Source organism: Eleutherodactylus coqui, chromosome 12 (genome assembly GCF_035609145.1).
Source record: "Eleutherodactylus coqui strain aEleCoq1 chromosome 12, aEleCoq1.hap1, whole genome shotgun sequence".
Taxonomy (NCBI): Eukaryota; Metazoa; Chordata; class Amphibia; order Anura; family Eleutherodactylidae; genus Eleutherodactylus; species Eleutherodactylus coqui.
In genome coordinates, this window is record NC_089848.1 from 109,266,752 (window position 1) to 109,279,878 (window position 13,127).

Here is a 13,127-nt window from a genome sequence, read left to right on the forward strand (position 1 = left end):
ACACAAAGATGATCGCTCAAAAGATGGATTTTGAGCAACTATTTTGCATATAAATAAAAATAAAAAAATTGAGGAAAGAAAATGCTGCTGCCACATTCTGACCGCCATCATGTTTTATCTTTCCGTTGATGCGGTTGTGCAGAGGATAGTTTTTTTGCAGGATGCACTGTAGTTTGTTTTGGTACAAGTCTGGAATATTACACAACTTTTTGATTATTATTTTTTTTTCTCTTGGAGACAGGGTGATCAAAAAAACTGAAAAAAAAAAAACATCAGAATTGTGTTCACAGGAAAAATGCGTTATTTTGACAGATCGGACTTTTACAGAAACAGCAGTACCAAATGTCTTTTGGGGATTCTTTTTCCTGTTTTGATTTTTTTTTTTTTTTATAAATGCAACATTTTCCTGTAACTTTTAGTATACTTTATTTTTACAAGAATAGAAAAAAAAAATCTCCGCTTATTTTTACCCATATTTTAAGCCTCCATAGGGGACTTGAACTTGCCATCAGTATTGCAGTATGTAGTATTTCTGCAGGCTTTCTATTAAGACCGGACAGGCCCCATGCATGCCTTAATTGGCAAAAATAAATAGCAGCTCTGAGGCCGTCAGAAGGCCCTGGGCTGCCATAGCAACTGAACGGCACCTCATCAGCTCATTGTGAGGGGGCTGTTCAGGACTCCAAAAAGCTGATCAGTGCGAGCCCTGATGTGGGTACCTGCTGGCACCTGCGGTGTATGGAGTGGGAAAAGAATCTGATCTCACTCCATACAAACCTGCACCCATCCTTTAGGGTGAAGGGGTTAATGAGGAATGTCCCTTTAACCCTTACCAATCCACTGTCTGACAGCTAAAGACATTTTGATTGAAGGCTGTACAGCTTCTGATGTCGGAAGACGTCCGGTAGGGTATTCTTACTGTATACTACTGGCTGCTCTGTTGTCGGGGGCCTCTCCAGCATGTCCAATACCGCAGTACTGGCTCTAGCCAGCAGGTGGCGCCAATGTATAATGGAAGAAAGAGAAAGCCAACTAGGAAATCCTGAATCCAAAATTGGATTGCAAAGGTTACGGTCAGCTTCTTTCACACCTTCGATGGAGGGTTTTTCTGACTTCCAGAACTTTGAATCCATTGTGATATTTTGCTAGTTTAAATATTCATAGATGCCTTATTCCTGGTATTTCTGGTTTGGATCTTGGACAGTAAAGAGAGAAAATAATTCAGAATTTCAAGCTGCAAAACGGCAGCAGAGGAGCGAATGGAGCGTTTCCAATATAGAAACGACATTCCCACATAAGAGCGGCTTCGGCCTAATTAAAATAGCATTCCAAAGGTCAGAAGCTAACTTGGATTAATAAATCACAGAAACTCATAATTGCACAAGGCACATTATTTTAATTGCTCGGGGAAAAAAAACATTATTACTCAGAAGTCATTTTTCTTCAGCTGATCATTGGGAAAAAAATGAAAGCTGTTAAACGACATAATTTATCGACTAATGGGCATCGCATAATTCTTCCCGTTAAGGAAAAGTTGAGGTGGAAGTTCAGGGTCAGGAAGGAATGTAGATCCAATTCATAAGCTTCATAATATTTGTTCCATTATCTACAATTGTTCGGCCAAATTATGGTAAAATTATTTTATATTCTTCATTGCTGTTTGTTGTTGTTGTTGTTGTTGTTGTTATCATATACAAACACTAATGTAATCCCCAAGGTCAGTTTTTGCTCTCCTATTACAGATGAGGATCCCGGCCCAATCATGGGTCTAGTGCCCGGAACTCAAAGTATCTCAGGGATCTATGTTGCTGCGAGTTCAGGACAGTAGACCCCAGTCAGACCTCGGCCCTCGTCACACAATGCTGCGAGTTCAGGACAGTAGACCCCAGTCAGATCTCGGCCCTCGTCACACAATACTGCGGGTTCATGACAGTAGACCTCAGTCAGACCTCGGCCCTCGTCACACAATACTTCGGGTTCAGGACAGTAGACCTCAGTCAGACCTCGGCCCTCGTCACACAATACTGCGAGTTCAGGACTGTAGACCCCAGTCAGACCTCGGCCCTCGTCACACAATACTGCGAGTTCAGGACAGTAGACCCCAGTCAGACCTCGGCCCTCGTCACACAATGCTGCGGGTTCAGGATAGTAGGCCCGAGTCAGACCTCTGCCCTTGTTACACAATGCTGCGAGTTTGGGACAGTAGACCCCAGTCAGACTAAGGCCCTCGTCACACAATGCTGCGAGTTCGAGACAGTAGACCCCAGTCAGACTAAGGCCCTCGTCACACAATGTTGCGAGTTCAGGACAGTACGCCCGAGTCAAACTAAGACCCTTGTTATACAATACTGCGAGTTCAGGATAGTAGACCCCAGTCAGACCTACGCCCTTGTCACACAATGCTGCGAGTTTGGGACAGTGGACCCCAGTCAGACATTGGTCCTCGTTACACAATGCTGCGAGTTCAGGACAGTAGACCCCAGTCGGGCCAAGACCCTCGTCACACAATGCTGCGAATTCAGGACAGTAGATCCCAGTCAGACCTCGGCCCTCGTCACACAATGTTGCGAGTTCAGGACAGTACGCCCGAGTCAAACTAAGACCCTTGTTATACAATACTGCGAGTTCAGGATAGTAGACTCCAGTCAGACCTACGCCCTTGTCACACAATGCTGCGAGTTCGGGACAGTGGACCCAAGTCAGACATCGGCCCTCGTTACACAATGCTGCGAGTTCAGGACAGTAGACCCCAGTCAGACTAAGGCCCTCGTCACACAATACTGCGAGTTCAGGACAGTAGACCCCAGTCAGACCTCGGCCCTCGTCACACAATGCTGTAAGTCCAGGACAGTAGACCCCAGTCAGACCTCGGCCCTCGTCACACAATGCTGTAAGTCCAGGACAGTAGACCCCAGTCAGACCTCGGCCCTCGTCACACAATGCTGTAAGTCCAGGACAGTAGACCCCAGTCGGGGCCAAGACCCTTGCAAAAACTGTTCCCATAACACGCGTGTCCGAAGCAGGCCTCATGTCCACAGGCGGGTCGGTTTCTGTATGCGGGAGGCCATAGTGGAATCGGACCTTACTGGCAGTGGCGTCCGTTATATTTTCTGTACTGTGGATGGTCGGACACGCTCAGCCACAGCTTTAAAATGAATGTATTTCCGACTCTGCACTAACTAAGTGGTTAAAGTTTCATCTTACACTGAAACGATGACTTAGAAGTAGGAGAGGCCAGCGAGACGCTTGTGATGGAGTGGAATAAACTAGTTCCAGCGGTTAGAGTCATACTGTGCGAGTCTGTAATGAGTCCCGCTAACAATGAGGGAGGCAGTCGGCTTACGGAGGTCACGCCGACATGCAACGTGAACGCTACTTCTATCGCAACAGCGGAATCTCTTACCTGCGTTGTGGTCGGCCATTGCACTGATCTTAGCCTCGTCAGCTACTGTTAAAAAGGCAAATGTAAGAAGGTTAGCGCAGTTAGTGCCCACGGGCCACATGCAGCAAACACATGACTGGTACATTAATAAGTCCCATGCAGACCCCGCACACCCCCCATAGGACTAACAACCCCTTCATGCTGTAGGGCAGGCGCTCCGGTTATTAATGCAGCCATGTTAGACTCAGAGAGGATTAAAACAGTTAATTATTTGCATCGTTTGTTCATGCCAAAAGCCGATCATTTCTAACAGCCACAGAAGAGACTAACGATGATTGCATCTTGTCTGGCAGTACCATTAATTGCTGATTATTAATAACTGCATCTAGAGGACATCTTTGCATCGCCGTTCCTATGAGGAAATACCCCGCCTGGTGCGGCGGCCGAGCATTGTAGGGCAATATCAATATGTCGCCCGCAGGGGTGTGTGTGTGTTCTCGTGTAACGTTGTGGAGAGAAAACCGAGAATGGAGCGAAAGAGGATCCTGCAGACGGAAACAACTCATCCCTGAAAGGGGTCGGAGGAGGATGTCAGGAATCGTTCTGACCAACAGGCTGCACAGTCAGCTGAATACAACTCTGAAGCTCCAACGGCTGGGGCTGTTCAGTGTAGTTGCTAAAATATGTGATGATCACAAATGTGATAAATCTGGTGACACACCGTGATTTTTGGTTACACCAGAAATACATTACAAGTACAATACTCTCACCTCCATTCAGACTTCTAGATTAGCGGATGTCAGGAGACTCAGCCGGACCCCATAAATTAGTACCCGGCACTTGGGAGACACCATGAAGAACCCGGGAACAAGCACCATAATGGCTGACATCCAGCTTTCACAGAGGAAGTCTATGATGTGTTTGTAGGCCGAGTCTGGCATCGGAACTCAGTCCTATTCACCTGAACTTAGCCGAGCTGCAATACCAGACACGGCCTAGGGCAGAAGTGGCGCAGATTTTCCTGATATAGCCTTTTTCCTGATTTAACTCCTAAGGGGGAGGGGGGGTAATGAAAACTAGTGAAAAGCCCATAGCAACTATATTAAAACTTTCATTTTCCAAAGAGTCTCTGAAAAAGAAGAGCTGGAATCTGATTGGCTGCTATGGAAAACATCTGATTAGCATCCGATTGGCTGCTACGTGCGGTGGCTCTACTTCGCCTTGGCGGGAGATTTATGAAAATTAGTGCAAAGTATGGAAGAAACGGAAAATTTACAGCGCAGGCCAGGTTCGTTTACATTAGCGCTTTGCTTACATGCACCGCAGTCCGGTATGGCGGTATATTAGTAGGTTATGCTATTTTAGCCACAAGAAAGGATCACTGTAAAAGTCTCCATACGATGGGGGGTTAAAAGCAGAATCCGCAGGATTATGTGGGTACTGGTTTAGTAGTTAGTGACTCTCACGCTCCGGGTGCCTCTGAGATGTGAATGCCGACACCGTATATATCTGTATCCAGCCTGACTGGTGATTGGCCGCATTATTACGTCAAAAATTTCACATTGTGAGACATTAATTCTTATTATCCCGCTGAAATAACACAGCGCCCTCCACTGGCCAGCCGTCACATCGCTCTCAGAAGTACTCGCCACAGACGGTCAATTATACTAATAGCGGCCAAGATTAAACCCTTTGCTTCCGCAGTCGCACATCGATGTCGGAGTCCACACAGTTTCCGGGTATTGTCAACCTAAGGTTTTGAATTCTGCGGCGGATCAATGTCCGCTATGCTGGCACACGGTTCACGCAGCACATCGGTGACTATATGAGAGACACCAACTCATAAAACGTTTCGGCGTCACTTCTCAAAATCTCAAGATCTGATTAGTGACTCCTAATAGATCATGGGGGGAGTGGGGGGCATTTATAGACTCAACTTGTCACGTAAGAACCCCATTTTACATGCACATTGACAGTACTTCTGCAGCAGTTCTGGTATGTGTGAAGACATCTTAAGGGGAACCTGCATTTTGTTTTGGTACTTCGAGGTCAACTTAACTTTACCGATGCGTTCACACATGACAGATTTTTTGCAGGTTGTCCACAGTTGAAAAAAAAAATTGCCCCAAAACTTGCAATCCAGTCATTCTATTGAAGGGGTTAAATCTGCCATGTGTGAACACACTACTACTAGGGTCCACCAGCGTTGAAGAGATCGCTGGGGTGGAGGGTTATTACCCGGTGCCACCCTTTTCTGCCTATTTCTAGGGTCCCTCTTCATTCTTCCAACATGAACGTGGTCCTCCTATCATCACCCAATGCATATTGTGCTGCGGTAGTCAGATACTGCATGCTGTTTGCTGATTGGCCAGCCTCGCTCACATGCACAGCAATCACCAATCACAGTTAAGTGTAAAGTCTTCGGGCCAGTTGCACCAAAGCTTTGGCCAGAGATCAACAATAGTTGATGTAAGATCAAGGAGAAAAACGCTGCACAAACGCGGTTTAGCCCGTGATCTTGGTTTAGATCTAGGTTCAATATGATTCCCCGAGTTTGGCAGATCAAATGAGTTGAACTCAAGGCCCTTTTACACGGAACGATTATCGCTCAAAAACCATTTTTTGAGCGATAAGCGTTGCGTATAAATGTGCCCATCTTTCAATTTTCTGTTAAATGATGATTTTATGTTAGGCATAAAATCAATCGTTCAGCAGAAGAGCTGATAGCAGGGACTTCCCGCTGTGTCCTGCACGGGGAGTGCTGACAACAACATTGTCTCAGGTGTCAGCCCTGCAGCAGAACAAAGGGAATGTATTCATAGAACAGACCACCCGCTGTTCTCTGAATACAGCTCCCGGCTGGTCACGTGAATTAATAAGCCCCTAACTGGCATTAGTACCAATTAGCAGTTTATGTAAAATGATTGCTCAAAAGCCATCTTTTGAGCGATCATCTTTGTGTTTAGCAGCCAAAATCCAAGATGACAGATTCGGCTGATAGCCTGATATACATTTCCTGGGCGGTGAAGTTACACCCATATTTGCTGCTAGTAGCATCTATATTTTTACTATCCCTATTAATGCTGGGGAGGTCACCTGACTACAGCAACCAATCACCAGGTTCAACCTTTGATTGTAGATTAATAGGACTTGGTTTTGCAAATCTAAGATCAAAAAGCGTTGGCACAACGCTCATCCCTTAAACCAAGCTCAACGGCTGATCGCAGTTTGACTAAACTGGGATAAACATCATAGTTGGTGCAACCGGCCCTTAGACTACTGATGCACCTCCAGAGCTCAGTGTGCATCGGGAAACCTAAGAACTGGCATGGCCATCTTGGACATATGAAGAAGGACCCGAAGAAAAGGCAGATTAGTGGCCAAACTGAGAAGAGGAAGGCATCAGCTGATATAACTCCCTCCTCTGGGACTTGGACAAATGTTGTCCTGAGACCACAGGGTCGCTGTAACATCACCGCCCTGCTGTACCCTTCCAGTCTTAGACTACTGAGGCACCAGTAGAGCTCCGCAAGCATCGAGTAGCATCGCTGGCATCTTGTATGTATGAAGAGGGGCCAAGGGAACAGGCAGATCAGTGGCTGAATCAGGAAAAGGACAGTGCCATGTACTAAAACTCTACCCCGACCCCTGGGGAAATTTTGTCCTGAGATCAGCTGGTTTAACATCAAAAAAGCTTTAACTTGTACAATGAGCCATTCTCAGTCAACTGTCCCCAAAGAGGGGTGATGATTTAGAAAAAAATTGATAATATTATATATACACATACATACATACAGACACATTTATTTTTGAATTTTGGGCATATTTTAAGCACACTTATTAAAAATTCCGTAATAAGATCCAGGTGACACGTACGGGAAAGTCGCACAGGGGAACAATGAAACATAAGATTCTAAAATCCTTCGGTTTATATTTTCGGCGAGCTGATAATAAGGAGCAGCAGCCGGCGCGGCTGATACTCCACAGCTTGCATTTGAGATAATGCCACTATGATCCAGTTCATCAGCTGTGAGCCGGGAGATGATGACCTTTAAGTAAGTCCCAGTATCTGCTCATCACAACTCACAGCGGACATCACACAGCAACGCTGCCCAACTGCTGCAGATCCCGTCAGCTGGCAGATACCGCTGGATCAGGGAAAAAAAACACAAAAAAAAATGTTATTTAGAGGATTAATCTACCGCTGAGTGAGAAAGGAAACGCGGAGCTCCGCTATCTGTGAAATTGTCAGGAAGGATAAACCCCATCTTATTCTGGTATTCTTCAGGTTTTATGGCGAACATCCCCCTCCGCCCATCAAGGAGGCGACACCTTGTAAACCCCTTAATAAGGAGCATTAACATTCCAGATCTTGTAGCAACCACAAACAGATCTAACGACTGCTGATGATGGAAATATGGAACTGGGGGAATTAGAATTAGGAATTATCTCCCCGGCATTTCACAAGGCCCCTCAGCTGCGGACCGGGGATCGAGGAAGATCCCCAAATGAATACAACAGCTTGATGGGACGCCCAACACCGAGGAGACAACCTGGAACTCCTCCGCAGCCGCACATTTGTAGATCTGTGGAATGGAACACGATGTTGGTTTCATATGAAGCAAAACACATTTTTTACCTAAATCCATGCTTTTTGATTTCCGTGTTTTAACAAAGTCCATTTGACTGGCGTCTCCAAATTGCTTGGTGCGCTTCTCCGACATGCTCTGGCGTCCAAATCCTTCTCTCTGGAAGGCGAGGGATGGATCTACATCTGGGCTCAGAGTGCTGGTGAGAAGGAAGCAAAAAGTGGTTGTGAGCGATGTGGAAGGAACACTGGGGTACACGAAACGCAGAACTGCCGTCATATGGGGCTACCAAAGTGTGCGCCATCCAAATTAGTGGGGTTGTACTGGGATATCACAGGATAGGAGATCACTTAGTGGTGAGACCCCCGCCGATCGCAAGAACAGGGGTCCCTTGTCTCCCTCCTCCTCACTGCAAGGTTACAGCACCCCCTACAATGAGGAGGAGACGGCCAAGTGGCACCCGCACAGGTATTTCTGTCAGCCCCATTGGAACGAACAGATTGCGGACTGCACATGCTCACTTCCTTCATGCTGACGTCACTGCGGGGGCAGACGCAACCTTCACAGTGACAGAGCGAGACACTGAAGTCCCGTTCTTGAAATCAGCGGGGAACTCAGCAGTGCGACCCCAAACCGATCAGCAAATTATCCCCTATCCTGAGGGCGGGGGATAACTGGAAATTATGGTGCAGACACTTTAACACAACTGTAGTGTACGAAGCCTCTGCAGCGCCACCTATTAGAAGGCAGAGGCATTGCACCATCTCCTATTTGCATATTTGAATGTCACAGAGGAGCATGCATGGCCTAACAAGTCTCCTCGCACCTTTTAGATGTTCTCCCTAAGGAGAAACAATACTAATCCTATTCAAGTGTATTAAAGAACGGCCAGCTTCATCCAGGTAAACGTGGGGGGTTCCACCTAATTAAAAGGGGTTATCCAGACAAATTTTATATATAAATATTTTTTTTTGCAAGTGGCTCAGCATTGTGCAAAACTATAAAAGGCAACGCACTCGCCTCGGCAGATACCCTGCTGCAACAGAATATGTCATCACAATAGCTAATCATCAGTTAAAGTGGTGAACGGTTGTAGCAGTCACATGATCCTGAGGTCAGTGACCTCACCGCTGCAGCGGGCAGTGGGGGCCGGGCACAATCGGAACAGGAGTTGCCGGAATCAGGTGCGCTGAATGTGCCGCCTTCTATGCTTTACCACCACATTGAGCAGCGTGCAAATGTATTTTATTTTGCCCGGATAACCCTGTAATGTCCTACTGATGTCTGCGGGGAAACGGATTACAGCGGCACATTATACTTCTATATGGAAACTATTTATTTTGTGCTCATCTGATTTTTGTTGTATGTGTTTACTCTATTTTCTTTACATGTTGAAAACATCTCGCCGGAGCTGCAGCTGTGAACAGTCCGGGGTTTTACTTTACAGCAGCCACAAAGTCAGCCAGAACACGACTTCACTATAACCAATGGCCCTCGTCCTTCCCAACAGAACACTCACCCCCTCCCACCTGGTGACATCCCACCGCCATACCCCGTTGTCAGCTCTACACCTGGTGACATCCCACCGCCATACCCCGTTGTCAGCTCTACACCTGGCGACATCCAACTACCTAACTCCGTTGTCAGCTCTACACCTGGTGACATCCTGCCACCAAACCCCGTTGTCAGCTCTACACCTAGCGACATCCAACTACCTAACTCCGTTGTCAGCTCTACACCTGACATTCCCTCACCTGACCCCCATTGTCAGCTCTACATCTGATGACATTCCCTCACAAGACCCTGTTGTCAGATCTACACCTGGTGAGATCCCCCCCCCCACCTGACCCCATTGTCGGCTCTACACCTGGTAACATCCCTCCACCAGACCCGGTTGCCAGCCCTACACCTGGTGACATCCCTCCACTAGACCCAATTGCCCGCACTACACCTGGTGACATCTCCCCACCAGACCCCGTTGTCAGCTCTAAACCTAGTGACATCCCCCCACCAGACCCCATTGTCCGCTTTACACCTGATGACATCCCCCCACCAGACTCCGTTTTCAGATCTACACCTGGTGAGATCCCCCCCAAGCAGACCCCGTTTTCAGATCTACACCTGGTGAGATCCCCCCAACCAGACCCCGTTTTCAGATCTACACCTGGTGAGATCCCCCCAACCAGACCCCGTTTTCAGATCTACACCTGGTAAGATCCCCACCAGCACCACCACCACCAGACCCCGCTGTCAGCTCTACACCTCGGGACATCCCACCACCAGACCCCGCTGTCAGCTCTACACCAAGTGACATCCCCCCAGCAGACCCTGTTGTCAGCTCTACACCTGGTGATATCCCACCACCAGACCCCGTTGTCAGCTCTACATCTGGTGACATATCCCCCGACCAGACCCTGCTATCAGCTCTTCACCAGGTGACATATCCTCTGCACCAGACCCTGTTGTCAGCTCTACACCTGGTGACATCCCACCACCAAACCCTGTTGTCAGCTCTACACCTGGTGACATCCCCCCGCCAGACCCCGCTGTCAGCTCTACACCTGGTGGCATCCCACCACCAGACCCCGGTGTCAGCTGTACACCTGGTGAGATCCCCCCGCCAGACCCCGGTGTCAGCTCTACACCTGGTGGCATCCCACCACCAGACCCCGTTGTCAGCTGTACACCTGGTGACATCCCACCACCAGACCCCGGTGTCAGCTGTACACCTGGTGACATCCCACCACCAGACCCCGGTGTCAGCTCTACACCTGGTGACATCTGATTGTTTCTGTACTGGGATCTTCTGTGTGATCCTCTCTATACCTGATGCTACACATCACCTGACCGCACTGGACTGCTGGGAGGGGGGGGGTCAATACTTTTGTCAACACAGTTTATTAGGGGTTGAAGATTTCCCCCCTACAGAGAGTGTAAGGATACTGTTACCACAGAGGTCTTGGTCTGAAGGTCATGTTACCCTTGTAAGAGCCATGTTACCCCCTTTCTCTCTTGCAAAGGTGTTCTGGGATCCGTTCCAGCTGGGGAACCCAATTTGTGTTTTTGCTAAATATCCCAAAAGCTCCAAAACCTAAAACTCCCTTTATGTTTGTTGTTCAAAAAAAATTAGCAAATTCTGTTTAGCGACTTGCATTGACCCAAGCTGTGCGTTACCGAACAAACATGTCTGAGTGTCCTGAAAGTCACCTTGTCCAGCTTATTACCGAGCGCCGTCATTAAGCGGCATCCCACCAGCACATTCATCCTTCTTACTTCCAATTATTGAAATATTCATCAGATTTCTGCGGCCGTACATCTCATCCACAAGGCTGATTTAGGAAGAGACTTGCCACCCGGAGACCCTGCATATTATTAACATTCCTAATATTAATCCCCTCTTATTGTGCACTTTGTTTTCATAATATTTTCATGAAGGATTAAGCAGATAATGTCAGCCGGACAGCCTACGTTTCCCTCAGTGATTCGGAACAGCTGCCGGCCTTGTTTGGATAACCCCCTTTTGTCCGTGGTGAATGCTCCAAGTCTCCGGTTCTGGGCAGAGGTTGCACAGAACATGTGTCTCTGCTCCGTCTGGCTGAAGCTGCTGACAGCAGGAAATCGAACCGCTGCAGCCCCGCTTTTATTTTCAATGGCTGTTTAATATGAAGTTTGCACATTTACTATTTGTGTGTTCCTGTGTGGCACGACTGCTATGGACTCTCCACGCTTTTCCCTTAGATGGAAAAGAACAGAAATCCCAAATGCAGGTGGGAACAGAGCCTTAACGGGGTTGTCCAAATTGTAGAAAACAAAATAAAATGTCCCCCATGCAACAAAATAACCAGTTATATACTCACCCCTCACAGTTCCTTGCATTTACCGTGCCACTGCTCGGTCCTCCATACCTATTGTTTGTTTACAGGCTGCGGTTAGCCTGTGTACAGGACGTCACAAGCTGCTGCAACCAATGACAGAGCTCAGTGATTGACTGCAGCAGCCTGTGACATCCAATTAGAGGCTGCTGTAGCTTGTAAGCATTGCAACACTGGGAAACCCAGAGTGGTGGAGAGTATATGACAGCTTATGTTGTGGCTTGGGAAAATGACTAAAAAAAACCCAAACACATCTTAAATATTTCCATTAACGGCAGCTTAACTGAAATGTAATCTTTGAAGAGGAAGTCTGCTTTAAAGCAAATCTTTTAACACAAGGTGGCTTCTTTAAGTCACAAATTATGTGAATTGCATGTTTTTTTTCTTACAGTCCTAAAAAATTCTGATGTAGAACTCTAAGCCTGAGTTCACACAGGGCGGATTTGCCGCGGTTTTGCCGCAGCAGATCCGCCCGCGGCCGCTAATCTCGGGATTAGCCAGCCATGTGGATGAGATTTCTCAGAAATCTCGTCCACACGGGACGGCTAATCCGCTGCGGTAAATCCGGTTGAAGCCGCAGCCGCGGTTTCCAAAGATTGAGCAGGTCTGTTTACCTTTCCTTTTTTGTTTATTTATGTCATGGCTGCGCTCTCCTCTATGGGAGCGCCGGCCGCAACGGAAAAGCATGCGGCCGAGCAGCTTCTAAGCCGCCGCGGCTTAAACCGCGGCGGTTCTCCCGGCGGAAATCTCGCGGTTTTTGCTGCGTCCAAACCGCGAGATTTCCGACGGGAATCAGCCCTGTGTGAACCCACCCTAAACCCCCTGTATAGCTTTAGACTTTAATTATGCCCACCCAGCTACCTTTGGCTGCCACTAGGGGGAGCTTAAGAGCTTGTTGCATACTGTATTATAGAGGTGAATGTAGAAACCATATACAGTAAACTAAAAAGACCCCTCCAGTGGCGGCTGCTTGTAGTGCCATTTATATCACATATGCCTGTGTGTGCAGAGGACTTGGAGATTGGCTTAAAAAGTACCTGCACTATTTTGAAATTACAGAATTGTTGATTCTAAGCATTTTTACAATAGGTTTTATCAGCCTATTCTGTATACTTTTGTTAAAAGAATCTCTCTGCTATGCAGCTAGGTAAAAGCGGGGCTCAGAAATCAACCTTCACCGAGCTGTATATCAGTATAGGCCGCTGCATTCAGATGTGTTTGCAGCGTTCTCTATAAAATAGGTGCCAACACGATTATACTGATGTGTATAGCAGTGCATGATGG

The 13,127-nt window shown here is 47.4% G+C and overlaps 1 protein-coding gene across 5 annotated transcripts in view; it reads right to left on the reverse strand.

Moving 5' to 3' along the window:
- Positions 1 to 13,127, reverse strand: part of PARD3 (par-3 family cell polarity regulator) — a 535,977-nt gene that overhangs the window by 229,646 nt on the left and 293,204 nt on the right. For 4 of the 5 annotated variants that reach the window (XM_066585804.1, XM_066585803.1, XM_066585802.1 and 1 more), the window contains 2 exons: positions 8,022 to 8,170; positions 3,404 to 3,448 (listed from right to left, as the gene is read on the reverse strand). In XM_066585804.1, the coding sequence (XP_066441901.1) occupies positions 3,404 to 3,448; positions 8,022 to 8,170 (194 nt within the window). The remainder of the gene's footprint in view (positions 1 to 3,403; positions 3,449 to 8,021; positions 8,171 to 13,127) is intronic. The other variant, XM_066585801.1, reaches the window with a different exon arrangement.